General features: G+C 36.2%; 1 protein-coding gene across 6 annotated transcripts in view; it reads right to left on the bottom strand.

Annotated features, from left to right (window-relative positions):
* The window catches only part of SDCCAG8 (SHH signaling and ciliogenesis regulator SDCCAG8), a 103752-nt gene that overhangs the window by 39128 nt on the left and 48388 nt on the right, over window positions 1–16236 (bottom strand). For 3 of the 6 annotated variants that reach the window (XR_001520212.3, XM_015620656.3, XM_015620661.3), the window contains exons 14-15: window positions 7924–8051; window positions 5697–5805 (exon numbers count right to left, since the gene is read on the bottom strand). The exons of 1 other annotated variant lie outside the window; for it this stretch is intronic. Coding sequence is in view for 3 of the 5 variants with exons in the window: in XM_015620656.3 (XP_015476142.1) it covers window positions 5697–5805; window positions 7924–8051 (237 nt within the window). In the remaining 2 variants the exon portion in view is untranslated. Of the gene's footprint in view, window positions 1–55; window positions 5597–5696; window positions 5806–7923; window positions 8052–16236 lie in introns of all 6 variants that reach the window. 2 more of the 6 variants (XR_001520214.3, XM_015620657.3) reach the window with 2 other exon arrangements.

Here is a 16236-nt window from a genome sequence, read left to right as displayed (position 1 = left end):
TATCTTTAAATCAAAAACTTAAATATGCTGCAATTACAGCAGAAAGATACTTTACCTTCCTGGCTGTTATAGAATGCATCAACAACTGACATTCTGAAAAACACAACAAAGTGCAGGGAGGAAGGAATAGTCCTCTTTCAAAAACATGTTGCTACATTGACAAGTCAAATCTAGAAATGACAACATGATCTTTTCATGTTTAAATAGAGAACAATGCATGGTATCATCTGTGAAGCTAAAAGAATTTAGCAAGAGAAACTTTGGAGAGAGACTGTATATAATTGAATTTAGATTGAGAGTTACAGCTCTATTAAGGAAGATCAAACACAAATACATCAGAATTGTGCTGATAGATTTGTACATCAAACTTCAGTGTACACGAGTTTCCTGGATGGGTACATAATAGTGGGCAGGATTTTATAGGAAGGTAGCAGGAACTGAATTTTTCCACCAATCATTTTATATAGAAATACTAGTAACTTAAATATCAGCATTAACAAAGCATTGCCAGCTGGACCAACTGTTACCACACAATGTGAATGCAGTCTGTGCTTGATACTGATACTGTAAGACAGACAACCAGTGGATAAAAGCAAAGGTTTGGTTCACTGCAGAGCAGCTCAAAGAGACCTGACACAGGAACAAATTCAATTCCGCATTTCTTTTTTGCCAGTAAAGTTCAGCAACAGCATTTGCCATGTAGGAATATTTTAAATTATCACATTTGTAGGGTTTCCCAACTGGGAGGTCCTGTTTCTTTTCCTGTATTTATATGTGACTGTCTCATTCATGGAAACAGCAGAAGCAACTTTCAAGGTGATAAAATTCTGTAAGTTTTACAAAGATTTATTCATCTCCATCACACTTGAAGGTGTCCAAAGTCTTTCTGGAAAGATCAAGCAATTCCAATCAACCCAGACCAAACCACTACTGAAAATAATAATTAATGAAATAATAGTAAGTAATGAATTAATTACAAACGTGAGTATCATAATGTCCAATCTCTAGAATAGAGCTCTAAATGCCTGATGCTTTGAAGCACATTTTAAATGTTGTCTTCTCCTGAAACATCTTTAATCTTTTAATTACAGTTAAACACAGAGAAAAAAAAAATCCTAATTATGACATTATTTACACAGTGCCCTCTCCATGTAACTATCTCAGAGTCTGACCATCAAGACTCAAGTATTTAATGACACTGAAGTTTTGAAGGACAGCACATATTAAGGACAGAATGGTTAGGTCCATGTTAAAAGGTTCATGTGTGTTGGCATTAAAGAGAGAACACCAGTCCAAAACAACACTGCATACCAAGAGTCTTCCATCATCATTTGTCAGTGATTCCCTCTGCATCATTAAACACACCTTTCATCCACCTCAGTTTCCAAACATTAAGGTAAGACGGCTAATTCTATGTGATATTTAAATAACTTCACACATTGTTGGGTTAAAAAAAAAACAACAAAGAAATCATAATAGTAATAAGCCTGATAACTGTACTGAATGTTATAGCACATTCATACAGGAGTAGGAATTCTACCCAGCCAGAGCCAGGACCAGTCCTGCACAAACACTCCTGAACAACTCTGCTCCCAAGGTATCACAGCAGGAAAAGAGAGGAGTAAGTGTCAAAGCACACAGTGCTGAACTTCAGAGATAGTTCACCCATGATGCTGGGGACAGAGGCAAATTAGAGAAATCTATGCACTAATCACTGTGTCTGATGGATCCCTCACAACCAAAGGACACAACATGGATGTGCTGATATTGCTCAACCTGAGCTACTCTGGGTCCAACAGTCTGAGCAATAAGCTGTGGTGGATTCAGTAGAAACTGAAGCATGCAGACATTTGGAGTGCTGTCATCAGAGTTGAACTCAGCAGGAAGGGGCACTTCTGCAGACTCAGGCTGGCCCCACAGGTCAGGCAGTCATGGATCTGTGCATGCTTCTGAGATCTGATACACTCAAATGACCTGTATGAAACCACTGTTACTTTGAAACTCCACAGAGCAAAGCCACATGAAAATGTAAAATGCATGCTTGTAATCGGACGTATAATAGATTTTGCCAAATCTCATTTACTTGTCACTGTATCAAAAATAACTGATGGGGGCAGGAGCAAACAATAGCAACAAAAACCCCTCTATACTTCTGGATCCACTTAACGACCTCAACTTCCATTTAAAAATCACTATAGTATTATCTACCATTTTTGTTGGAAGAATCTGGGAAAAAAAAACCCAAAGAGGTTAGCCTCCAAAACACTTAAATACTAAAGGCAATAAAATGAGGAAATGTTAAATCATCACAATTCTAAGTCAGTCTTAGGTTATCTTTAGGATCAGCTGATTTTTGAACACTGAGGTGGCAATGCTGCCTTTACTCCTCTGAACTAGGTTTTGCATTTCAGTGTTTTTTAAACACTGCCTTTTCCTGCTCTTAAAACCAAGTGTTTATTTGCACAGAAATTAAATACACGCTCTAAAATATTTTCTGCTGATGCAGTATTGTTGCATCTAATTTTAATGACTGCACCTTCAGACAGACTGTTCCCTATCTTCATACAGCTACCTTCAACAAACATTTCACTCCTCGTATTGAGTGCAACAACTGCGGTCAACCAAATATGCAGAAAAATAGTTCAGCCGGGTATGTGTTCTTTACTTCAATTAAACTCACACAGTTGGATGCCTGCTGTTGCCAAACCAGTAATATAATTTATACATTATAGTCCAAACAGTAAAACTACACTAAAAGTCATTTAACAATATTTATAACACCATAAAATACAGTGTTAAAATATATGAACTGCAATATGTACCAAAATTATAAAATTTGTTTCTCATCATCAGTGATTAAAACCAGGATCATTGCTCTAGCTTCAATACACACAACCCTGGTGACAGATTAGAATTCAAATCTTAATGATCAATTTACAATTAACAAGATAGAAGTGAAACAAATTAAACCAACCATTATATATAACGAGACCCAATGGACTCCCATTGTTCCCCTTAATTACAAAACGCAAATCACAAATACACAGTGGGTAGTGTTAACCATTAATCTACAACCTAGAAACTCAGAGAGTGACAATCAGAGGAAAAAAAAGAACAAAACAAGAGAGAAACAGAGAAGAAATCAGCAAAGGACTATATTTTTAAACATGCCTATGCATACTAAAACCTTCACAGACACTATCTTCTTTCTGCACAGCTTGAGGGGTTTATAATTCGTCTGACATTGTCTTTCTGACGCCTTTCTGTGTAGGGACTAGCTCAAAAAATGGTTCCAGCTTACATATAAACACAAAAACTTCAGTTTAGATTTCTAAGAAAACCTGCATTAAATATAAAAATATATGTGCCATTCAGATGCATTCCACTGAAAATGTAGAAATATGTAGCTGTCACAGATAAATTTGAAATGCCTCTTATTACAAATGGGTTCTTCTTACCAAACCAAATAAAATTTAAATAAACTTACTATTGCATCTGTTATTGAAAGAGCTTGAGTGTTCCACCAATTAAATAATGGTATTGGTAGCATATAGTTATTTCTTAAACCCATGGAAATTAAGGCACAAGGACTCTAGAAGTACAGCAAGAAAATACACATGCAGTCCAAAATTCAGTTTATGGTAAGGTCAAAAATACGGAAAAAATGGAAAAAATTTTCTGTGAAAATAGGGCACACTGCTGCTTTGTGATCTGCTTTTATTAATGCATGTTATAAAAGTTATAAAATCTTTCCCAAATTATTGCTTTTTTCTAGAAAACAAAACTACAGTATTCTGTCCCAGAATGCGGTTTTACGCTACATTCAGTGACAACGAGCTGAAGACTGCAATTCAGAGAGGTGCTACTGAGAGATACATGACAATCATGCATTCAGAACTTGGCTAAAATAATTTTCTGCATCTGATCTCCTGATCACTTAGTGAAGCCATCTATATTAGTCTGTCATTTTCCACCATCTCCACTTCCACCTTGCCGTTCTCATTTTTACCTTCTATTTTTTGTCTCTACCTATTTCTCTCTCCCTGTTACTGACTGCAGCAGCTCCTACTCCAGTGAAGGCAAGCTCAAGCTATTTTAGGACCACTTCTCAGAACCACTTTCATGCATTCTTCCTTACAGCTTCTTGTGTAAAAAATACCACTTCCTGGAGATGAAAGAGGGCTCCTTTTCCCATTTTCAGGTCCTTGACAAAGTCAGCTAATGCTGCTAGGTGGAGAAACACTTGGCAATCTCTAGTATTTATTTTCAGAGAATAATGTGTTTTCACAGTATGTTTTCTGTCTTTCCTTCATCCTTTACAGTTACTAGTCTGTGACTGTGAGCTCTAGCAACAAAGTCTGTGTGCTTTTTTATTGCTGGAATAATAATATGATTTGAATCCATTTAGATTTTGCATTACTTCAGCAGAAGAGCTCTGCTTTTTCAGAGGAAAAATTCTGTTTGCTTCTCTTTCAAGTAACCCTCACAATGGGAAGATTGCTTACAGTCCCTCAAGTTTCTTATTTCCTCCCCAAACACTCTGGATGGGATTCATCTCTCAATTTCAGCCACTTAACAGCTAGTCAACACTTCGTATTCAGGGGGAAGTAAGATGGGCAGTGGAGGAAGTATCCATGGGAAGCATCATTTATTGTATTTATTACACACACACATGTATATATATATATGTATATGTCTGTCATCTACTTAAATCATTCCCCTTTGACCATTCCTAGGAAGAGGGTACTGGGGTACCAGCTCTCTCCCTGAGTGAGTGTTGCCTCTTTTACAGTACCTCAAGAGGATGATTAAATACACCCAGCAGAAGAATCCCCTCTTGAAAACGAATTTTATCTTTTCTGAGTGTTTCCCTTACTTCCCATCAGCCATGAGCTGAATACTAGCCTTAATTGGCAAATTCACTTTGCATGTAATTTACAGAAGCTACAGAACGCCAACTCTCCACTGAAGTCCAGTTTACTACTCTAAATATGAACAAAAAAAAAGTTTCAAAATATACTATTTTCACACTTTATTATTTGCTATTTTCACACAAAATTATTTGCTGTTGAAGAACTACAAAATTCACATTTTCTTTAGAAGATAGTTCTGTCTTACAGAACTTTTGAATAGATACCTCCATAGCTTTGTATTTCTATAAATTATTACTATTCCCAGGTTTTAATGGCTTTGATTTTAGATCTGCTGTTGATTGATAACAAGCAGCAGCAGCAGAATCAGGGTATCAGTAAAAAGCAATTTTGATGACAATTATTTTATAGACAATATTCAGTGTGTAGTGTAGTACTGTGAAAGGAGCTTAAGTAAATAATTAAAATGAGAACAGTTTTGATCAACAGATCATTGAATTTTTAGCATTTTTCATATAACTTCAGATAAACTGAAATTGTAGCTTTTTAAACAATTTTCTATTCTTTATATTAAGAATATGAACACCAGGAAGAAAATACTATACAATTTTCACATTGGAATTGTCCAAGAAATTTGAATTAATAGTCAGAAACATAATCTTAAGGGGCATTTATTATACTGAATTCTTAAGGGGCATATATTACATTGGTATGATGTATAATACCTGGAAAAAAATGAAAAATAATAAATATTAAAATACAAATCAAAAAATAAAGAAGCATGTTGCATTATTAAAAGTGTCAGGTTAAGAAAAATATACTAACCTGTATTTTTCTGACATTTGTTCCAACTTTCTTGCCAACACAAAATATTCTTCCTTTAATTTTGCTATGAATGTATTCTGGGAGGTCAGCAATGAATCCAGTTCTTCTACTAGAAACCATAAAATTATGATACTATAAAATAAGAACTATAGAAATTTATAGATAACATAGAAGCAATTTTATATATTCCTAATTTCTTTCTTATAGTTCATTCTAGTTTTGAAATGTTTTTTAAACTTCAGCTACTTGGACATCATCACTTACCAAATTAAGGCTCTATGTCAGAATTAGCTGAAGTGTTAAAGCAATGTTGCCACTGAATCTGGTCTTGTAAGAGAAGCATCACTGTGAAGACTAGATATCTAATCTGGTGGGCTTGCTTTTTAGCTAGAAGTTCACTGACATTTCTAGGAGGAATAAAATTGGCAAGCCATGTTTTAGCAGACTTGCTTCCTCAACTGGTGCAGAGGATATACCAGCAACCCAAATGCTCGCACTGTAGACTCATTTCAGTATCTCCTTAAAACAGCAGTTCTTTTATTTACTGTGTCCTGAGCTTACCATGAAAAGTGTAATTTTTTGTTCTTAAATGACAGGATTTAGACTTATTGCCCAGGGACAGTTGAAATGAAACCATTTTGTAAAGTCATTTTCAGCTACTATCAGTTTGGACTGCACCTAAACTCATGACCTAGAATCCAGGTATCTTTATTATTTCAAAAGGAAAATACTGCAAAATGATGTTTCTTGATTTCTGTTTTTAAAATCAGTGAAAGCATGACCACTCTCACCCAAATTCCTTGTATGTGTGTAGGGTCATAATAAACAAGGTTTTCTTTATATACATTATAAATTACTATAATTTTCAATTCCCTCTAATCCTACTAGAGACAGATAAAAACAGACCCAGACATAATATTGTTTCATTGTTGTATACTGGGACAATTTATGCATCAGGAGGGTAAATTACATTTCTCTTGTGCAAAATTACACATAGTCATATGCAGATGTGCTGGCTAAAGGAAGAAAAAATTATTCTGAGAGCTTCTTTTCTTCTCCTATATTGTAGACAGCAGCAGCCATAATGTAGCTGTTTGCACTCCCTGAACACATGGTGAGGTCCTCTAGTACTGTGATAATACCAAAAAAGATGGAAAATTGAACAGCAGATATAAACATGCCTGCTACCTTACGTATCATCCACCACTCCTTATAATTAATATATGTTAGACAGTTTTCCTGAAAGTATTGCATGACTAGTGGGTAAATATGGTATTTTGTTAAACACATAAGTATATCACGTTCTTTAACAGCTGAAGCTCCTCCTCCTTTCCATGCTCATGGATTACAGATTTCACCTCTTGAAAATTCCTTTTCTTTTTTTTTTTTTTTTGTTTATTTGTAATATGGACCTCTATTAATATTGTTGCCATAGTACTTCATAATGCAAAAGGCACATTTTTGTTTCTTTGGAAAAGCCATTTTACTTCAAGATTAAAGTTAGATGTTATTGATGGGCTAAGTCAATGCAATGAAGTCTCATATTATAAGAACCTGAAATACACAAGGGATTAAACATCTTTCTTCTCGATTGAGGATAGGGGGGAGGTGCACATGGTAATGCTAAAAATGTTTGAGGCTGCAAAGATTAAATAAAGGAACATATCAATTTGGAGCCAGTGAATTACATCCAGCTGCGACAGTGAATTAAGAACCGATTAATGGCTAAAGCTTTTCTCCAGTTTGGATGCCGAAGCAAACTCATTAAGCTTTTAGAGTAGCTATAATGTGTGTACTGTGGGAACTGTTCAATGCTATTCAGGAGACTTTAACTGTAAGCTCAGAGCATTTCCCGCAGAGCTTCTGATGCTATTTTCTTTATATAACATGTGTGCCTGAAAATCCAGCCAAAAACAAGCCCTTTGTTTTTCTACTTTGTTGTGGTCTCTCTCAGCTTTACGTTTCTTGAACACAGGTAAATAAACTCATAATCCAGATGGTGCAGCAGATGTGAGAGCAGCACTCTGAAATCAACAGACAGTGGGCAATACTTTCCATTTTCTCTTTTAAACGCTAACTAATATGTAATTCGGAATCTCCGGTGTAGTTAGCATCTGCTCCCTTCGGCCAGCCAAAGGTTACAGGTGTTCCTGATGTCATTTCACAGTAAGGCGTGGGCCTGGCTTGTGAGTGAGTGCCCAGGCTCTAATCTTTCCCTACCACCTACCAGTTTTCTCATGCTGGGCCTCCATTTGCTGCATCTTCTGTGTCAGCTCCTGCTCTCTTTGCTGGGCCTGAAGGGCTCGGGCCTTTGCTTCATTGCTAATGCTGTGCTGAATGCTCTCTTTCTCCAATCTATAAAAAAACCAAATAGGAAATAAAGAAAAGTAGAAATCATATACTGAAGAGGATAAATTAAAAGGGTAAAGCAGAACATTCAAATAACAATAACAAAAATCTGGCCAAGCTTTTCACATTAAACATTGTCCTCCCACTTCAGGTTATACAAACTGACCTTTCTCTTACAATGTCAAACATTCTCCAGTTACTAGTAGAAAATGGATTAAAAGTATGATCTATTTCCTGAGAGAAAATTGGCCCTGCAGACAAAAATAGGATTTTATTTTAAAATAATTTAAACATGACTCTTTTTTATAAGGAAGCTTACCAGAATTCACTTTGCACTGAACATATTATTTGCATTTTCTTTTAAATGCTATTTGTTTAATTCTGCAATGAAGCTTAGGGATCTGACCCTGAGATGGACTGGTTCCCAATGAATCAGCAGGAGATAAGTCAATGGGAGCAATTTCACAGTGCTCGTGATACAGCTACTCTGAAAGCTTAATGAGTTTTCTCAAGCAACCAAACAAGTTTTAACTATTAATTTATGTAAATAGGAGATGAATGCATCTATTACAATAGAGTAGACTGCTAGCACCACACAGGCCCAGCCCCTTGTGGTTTTGCTCGCTGGGGGGTTGTACAGGAAGCTCTAAAGCCCAGCACTATTATTAAAGTATGCAGGCAAGAGAGCAATTTACTTGACCAGATATGCAAGATGGGGCAATCCACTCCTGAGGCAAAACAAATGCTAGACTACCACACTCCATTGAAGCATTTTATTTAATGCAAGCCAAGCAAAAAGAGCATGGAAAATAAAACCCCAAAAAGATACATGCATATAAATTAGAAAAGATCCCGCACTGCAAATTCAGATCTAAACTTTCCCAAAGGTCGTGAATATTTATCTGGTGAACATTGGGATCCACATTTAAAACGTCAGTGAGTTCACACATACAAGGATTGATTTCTAGATTTCAAATGACATGAGGAAACACATTTCTACTGAAATGACATTTTATAGGTTGAGATAGGCTTTAAAAAAGTCTTATAAACATGTTTTATTCTAGGGATATTACCTATTTCAGAGGACTACAAAACAGAACACAGGCACAGATCATGTAAGGATAAAGCCACATCTCATGTGGTTGCTGCACTTAACCTTTGGATTGGTGCCTAATAACCCATCCGAGATATTGCAATATCACAGCATGACACACACAATGTTAAATCTTCTCTCTCAAATTTACCCCAAAGCAATACAAATGGTGGGTCACATTACACTAATTCCTGGTCCTGATGTTTCAGGCCCTACCTTAGGCAAAACTCCCTTGGAAACCGCAGGCAGTTTCTTCTGAGGTAAGACAGCAAATATGTTTAGATAGCAAAAATATTAGAGCGTTAAGGAAACAAAGCACATTTTAAAAGGAAATTTCATATATTGAACGGCACTTTATCACATCACTCTCAGAATTGCTTTGTAATCATATTGGGGCTATCCTAAAGAGTGATGCTCCCATTATTTTTTCAGTGCAAGCTTCGAATATGGAAAGTATTACTAAGAATATTTTTCCCATATTAGCTGGAAACCAGTCTGTGCAAACCCCTTCATTTTACAATTTTCTTTTATCTTCAGAAAGTTGTTATAAGCACCGGATTGCTCAAAAAACTAAAGGAAAAACAAGCCACCAGCATCTCTCACATTTCTCTGGCACTTTCAGCTAAAGAAAGTGTCAGTAGCACAGTATTTTATTTAATAGTTCTCATGTGAGATGGCTGTGTGCAGTTGGGTGCTGTGCAGTCATCTGGTACACAGCTGGCTGGCTGTCTTTCTGCTGGGGGTAACCTTCAGCATGCAGCAAGCTACACTACCAAGGCAAACCTGTGAAGGTCCATTCCTCATTGATAGGGCCCCTCCTGACAAATGTTAACCAGCAAGTTCAAAATAAATGGAGAATCTACTGCCACCAGAAACACTCTCCTGTGTAGGGGACCTATCCAAAAGAGCCATTCACCTGTGCCACATACTGCATAGAGCAAGCTAGGAGGAGCTCAGAAACCATAGATGTATGGTGAGTACCTTATGACTGAAGTGTGTATGGGGTAGTTGAAGATGAATTTATACAGTGAATAAATGCTCAGCTGTAAAACTAGGAAAACACAGGTAATTCTTACACAGAAAAACAGCTTCTTAGAATTTAGAAAATTTTCGAATTAAAACATATCCAATGCCACACAGAAAAGTATCTGAGGTGCTTACAACTGCTCAGGAGTGAAAAAAAATATCCTGGAGCCAAGTCTGTCTAAATGGAGTGGCAAGTCCTTCATCCACACCTTGAGCTGAACCTGCTCTCTAAATTCAATCTTCCTGCCCTCCAACAGAAAATTTCCCAACACACATACGGAGAAGAAAAAAGGAAGTATAAAACATGCAGAAGGCAGCTCAAGAGATTTCAGGATCTAGTGGTAACTTTCCTGCTACAACCAACAAATACTGCAGGAGTTCTAGAAACTTTGACACAGTCTGTTCAATTGCAATTTCTTAAATCAATTCTTTGACAATTCAGAGGAAAAGAAAATCTATGGACTGTAGAGAGAAGGAAACAGTCCTTAGTCTCTCCACCATTAGTGTGAAGACATCAAATGTCTCCTCCTACAAAAACTTCAGAATTTATTATATTCACTAATGGAAAGCACAGGGACAATGTAAAGCAAAGCTACAACTGACTAATTTTGATGACACAAGTAATATCTGAATCAGAAATGACAGCTAAAGATTAATTGTTCCAGAACTTTTAAAAACTTCATCTATAGAGGTCAAAAATAGGAGATGAGTGGTTAAAGTGCACCAGCCTGTTCTCTACTTGAATTCAAACATTAGTTTTACTGAATACAAGGCACTAAACACACTAAAACGCACATCTGATTGGTCACAAAACTACTCTGTTTTACTAAAGCAGATACATTGAACTCATGGAAACTTTCACTTCTGTGCGATAAAGTCAGAAGCAACCAAAGACTCAATTGTGGAGAATGCTCAAGCTCCTCTTGAGCCCTGTTCTGAAGTACAGGTTTTCCACAGTGATTTTAGTTCTAAATGCCTGTTTTAAGCCTGCACTGTGGCTGTCAAGAGCCATAGTTAACTGGTTTGCATATTTCAATGAACTTGAAATTGGTTTGTAGTGCATGAAAGTTATGCCTTTCTAATGTTCTTGACAAAACAAAAGGCACTGTGAACTGTAGCTTATAGTACAGGAAGAAGAAAATTGTCTCTCTGGCAAATTTAAAAAAATCCTTGCTGCAACTGAAGTGAAAATTCACTTTGATCTCAAAGCTAACATAAAAGTATGCTGACTGAATTTGAGTAATCAAATTTAATAAAAAAAACGAAATAAAACCCCAAACCAAAATAACCCCCCAAATCAAAATACCTTCCTCACTAACAAACAAAAACTAGATCACAGATCTATTTACAAGAGAAGTCCACTCTCTGCCAAAGGGTTCTGCAATAAAAGAAAAGGAAGTATGTAAAGACTAGTGACATAAAAGTCATATTTGACATAACTAAAAGTTCATCTATTTTTGACTAGAAAGAAACAGAACTTAGGTTGATAAAACTTTGAATTTCACTACACAGTTCAGTAGTTTGTATTTCTGAAGGAGTCTTCTCAGTTTGGTAACAGTAAAAATACAAAAATAAAAAAGCAGGATGATTCTTAATGTAGAATCAGGCCTCTGACTGGAGGTTGCCAGCAAACCTTCTGGCAAAGCAACTACAATTTGAAGCAACCATGCTTTCTATATTGACTATTTGATTTTTCCACAAGATAAATATGTGGCATTTTAAAAAAAGCTAATGGATCCATTAGTAAGGACTATGAACTTAATTAGACAAATTAAAATGCTCTAGCAACTATCTCAGTTCATTGATACACAAGAGGTTATCATAGCATTATTTTTGACATCTTCATTTCATACTGATTATAATTATAAATATACCTCTAAAGCATGTGAGCTTTCATATATACTTGGTTTAACCTGAACTTCATGAATTATTAAGGAGTAGCTGCATTTAGTGTTCCAAATGCTTGAGCTTCCCAACTAACAAGACTTGTCTAAATGATGACCAGTTGCAGAACTCTGCACCCACACTCAGACTTGGGCAGCAGGAGGACCAGTCAAGTCTAACACTAATGCTTCTACCACCTGCCTCAGTGGTCAAGAACAGGCATCTTTCCTAGATAACACATAGTCAAGTGGGCCAGCACTGTGAGGCACTGCACAACAAATTACTTCAGAAGAGAGAAAGGACGAAAGATGAAGGCTCCCTTAGCTCTTTCAGAGGAAATGAGCTTTCTCTCCCAGTATTTTTGAAAATAAAAGTATAGCAGAAGATTCTCTACCAGACTAGAAAAGTTTTGAGGAGTTACCCAAGCATTTTATTCCCAGTATCTTTAGTAAAATCTGGCATGAAGTCACTCAAAACAATTAAAACACTTGAAAGTAGGGCTTGAAAGACTACATGTATTAGGAGCCCTAAAGACCAAATGACTTTGGGTACAAAGGCTCTGCAGTATTTTATGCAGTCTACTTTGCAAACTTCCCACAATACAGGTCTAGTGGACTGTCCATTATAAGCAGGTCTCTGAATCACTTTCTCATAGACTATTTAATCTTACTATTTCAGCTACAAGAATCAAAGAAGAATGGAAAATCAGAGCATATCCTTGCTCTTCTCTCAGGCTATAGGAGGAGAAAAAGCCAAACAAAGTGCACATTCATGATAAAAAGAAAAAAAGTATAAAAGCTGAAACACGATGTCACAATACCTGACTTATTCTCTATGGGGAAACACGAGAAAATGTTTTGCTATCTCTAACTTTATTACCAGACACTATTCAAAACTCACAATAATAAGGGTCCTAAGAGAAGGTACACAGAATAAGATCATACTTCACAAACTTCTTCCCCCTCTATTTTTTATATATCTTTGTATGTATGTCATACACAGAAGAATAAGGGCATATTCTTTATTTTTCAGGTTAGCAGACAAGTCTAAAGGTTGGTCTACAAACATGGGAAAAAAACCCAATTTACCAAGAAGTCACTCTCCCCAGGAATAGTCTTTAATAATTCACTCTATTAATGTAAAACTTCTGTAACTCCTTTCAGATCAGCCTTTCAATTTAACAACAATGCAGTACCCCATTCAGCTATTTACAATGGAGAATGTGTCTACTGACTTTTATCGTATGCTATCCAATCTTAGTATTTTAAAGCATTTAAGAAAATGCAACACATTAAGAGCTGTAATTCTGCAGGTAAACAGGTACATGCTGGTTTTAAATGTAGCTATGATTCAAAATTACTGCTTTCCAAACCTTCTAAATTAACAGAGCTCTAGGGCATGCACCTTGCTCATATGTTTGGATCAATTCAATAAAAAGGCTCGGGGTCACAAGTTTTCTCCCCTTCCTTTAAATCAGGCTTCTAGCAACCTTTTGTTTAGCACTGACTGTTTCGGTTATCTTCCTTTCTAAGGCCTATGAATTTTCATCTAATAGGACCTTGTTAATACCTATGGCTGCTCTGAATGAGGACTTAGCTGGACAGAGCTTAGTGGTTTCCTCTTATTAAACACTGTAGATTTCTTTTGCCATCTGAATCTTTCTAATAAAGGTTTTTATTTTTTCAGTGCTTGTGTAAATCCACACTGGATTGGATTTTATGGCTCTTAGTGCTTTTACAAGGCAAAAGAATGGCATGATACGAATGTTCTTATGGCAAAAAATAAATAAAAAAAAGATGTATGAGTATATGCTTCCTCAAGAATTATGTAGAAATATCTTTTAAAAGTACCATGATCAGGTCATTTCTTTAAACCTTTCCAAGGAGCTGAAAAATTGCCCTTCCTGTATCCCATTGAGGGAATTACCCACTGAGTTGCTCTTTTTGTCAGTTTCTGGGAGCTGACTGGATGCTGATTCTGGAGTTGGCTGCCAGGTCTTCTCAGCAGAAAGCTCAAGTTTCTGGAAACTGCCCCAGCCAGCACACTGTGTTTGGTGAGCTTCAGTAAAATCTATATTTGCATGGTCAAATTTTGAAGAAACCCAACTATTAAATTAATTGGTGCAGGACGACATCATTTCTCAGGATACATGTAGGCCTATTCATGAGAACTGAAGCTCAAAAAAACCCCAACCAAACTAACAAAACTTAAATCTTGTTTCTTTTCTTAGCTGAGAAATACAGAGTTTCCTAAAATAATGAAATGTCAGAGCTTTCTCCTCACAACCAGGAGAAGCATTACAAGCAATTAGAAAAGTTATGTAAAGGTCAAGGGGTAAAAAAAATCAGCATTCAAATTGATCCAGTTCTTTAAATATAGATCGAGGAAGCTAGTAGGTGCTGCAAAAATAACTTGAAAGTAGAAATACATTTAAAGTATGTTAATGAAATGGAATGAAACTTCACTACCCTACTTGAGATGAAAGGCTGGAAAAAACAACTCTTCCAGGCTGTTACTACTATTTCATAAAAACACTTCAAATAAAAAGAAACACTTTCAGGGAGCAAAAAAAAGAAAAATTAAGCTCTGTACAGATTTCCAACCCCATCAAGAGACTAACTATGGTTAGCTGACAAATTGGCTTGAAATAATTTTCCCGGAAATGCAGGTAACTTGTCACCTGTGTCCCCATTCCCAGAAATCAAATAATATCAATCTGCTACACTATTTTCTATTTTTTCTAAGAAATTAAATTTTGCTGAAACAGAAATCAGTGCACATAACTTTCTTGTACCCACTGATTTTTTTTTCCCTGTATCTCTTTATTTAGAATGCAGCCACACCACCCGAACTGCTTTATAACTCCTATATGTATTTCCACTTTATATAGTAACAAGAAGTCTACAGAAACAATGAAACACTACAGTCTAAAATTTCCACTTTGCTCTTTAAGCCCTACTGAGGTATCAGGAAAAACTATACATATACTGTAATGACTGCATGGGAAAAAAATTCCTACTCCTGCTTTCCATACTTGAATCTACTTGAAAGTTATTTCAGCTATCTGGAGACATTAATGGGCATGAGACAGATGAAAAGCTGTAGGAGCACAGCAACAGACAGACACAGAGTGTTACTCCTATGGAAGTTTCTATGAAATAAAGAACCTTGAACATAGTTAACTTCTACATCTCTACCTCTATCTTCAAGGTCACTGAACAAAACGAAAGGACTGGATTTCTTACTTTACATTCAGCATAACAGTAAGACTTTGCAAACACCTAGCCTATAACATGACTTTACTCTTTTGGCATTATAATATTCAAGATACATCCAGAAAACGACCAGTTCCTCAATAAATTCTCCTCAATCTCCACAGTCCTCTGTGTCAAGTCACAGCCAAATATTATAATTAGCTTCCTTCTACTTCGATGTTAGAGAAGAAAAAAGTGCCTCTAACAGTAATTAGCATCTCATATAAGGTCATATATACTGACTTGGAATCAAAATCTGATTTTTCTGGCACATTTATAAGCTTTGCCATCAAGATATGTAGCTTGTAAGTAAATATCCATTCTCTCATGACTGTTACCATCAGATTGTGAACTATTTGGCCCCTAAGTCCCTACAGAAACTCACAATTAAATACAGAGTAGAAGCTGCATGGGGAGAGGTAATTTTTGTGAAGTCTTAGTAGGTAGCCTGAGCACTTCCAATATTGCACACGTTTTTCTAGACTATTCTTTGTTCTACAAGCTGCTTTTACAAATGACTGTATGTTGAAATAATTGCTTAATAGACAAGATTTTTATAGGTATGTGTTTTGTATCACAAATTATTTTCCCTATATTTAAAATAAAGGAGTAATATTCTTGATTTATAATGATTCTTGAATTTGGCATCAGCAGCCTCTTACAATGCAGCTTCAGGACACATTTAAGGCAGACAATGTCAGTACAAGAGGTGTGGTCCTTCTTTTCCTCCTCTTGCAATGAGAACTCACACAACCTATTCTTCAAGAAATTTTTCTTTTTCAGTCTGAATAACTCCTTGAATAATCTGATCACACACGTGCCTGTCTTCCAGTGTCAGCAAAAGCAAGGGCCTGGCAACATGTGGCCAGACATAACCATATATTGCCACTCCAGGGACTTGCCTTTTCAGTACAGAATAGACTAGGTTCGAATA

Source organism: Parus major, chromosome 3, assembly GCF_001522545.3.
Source record: "Parus major isolate Abel chromosome 3, Parus_major1.1, whole genome shotgun sequence".
NCBI lineage: Eukaryota > Metazoa > Chordata > Aves > Passeriformes > Paridae > Parus > Parus major.
The sequence above is the reverse complement of the archived record's forward strand: the minus strand, read 5'-3'. Positions and strand labels throughout refer to the sequence as shown.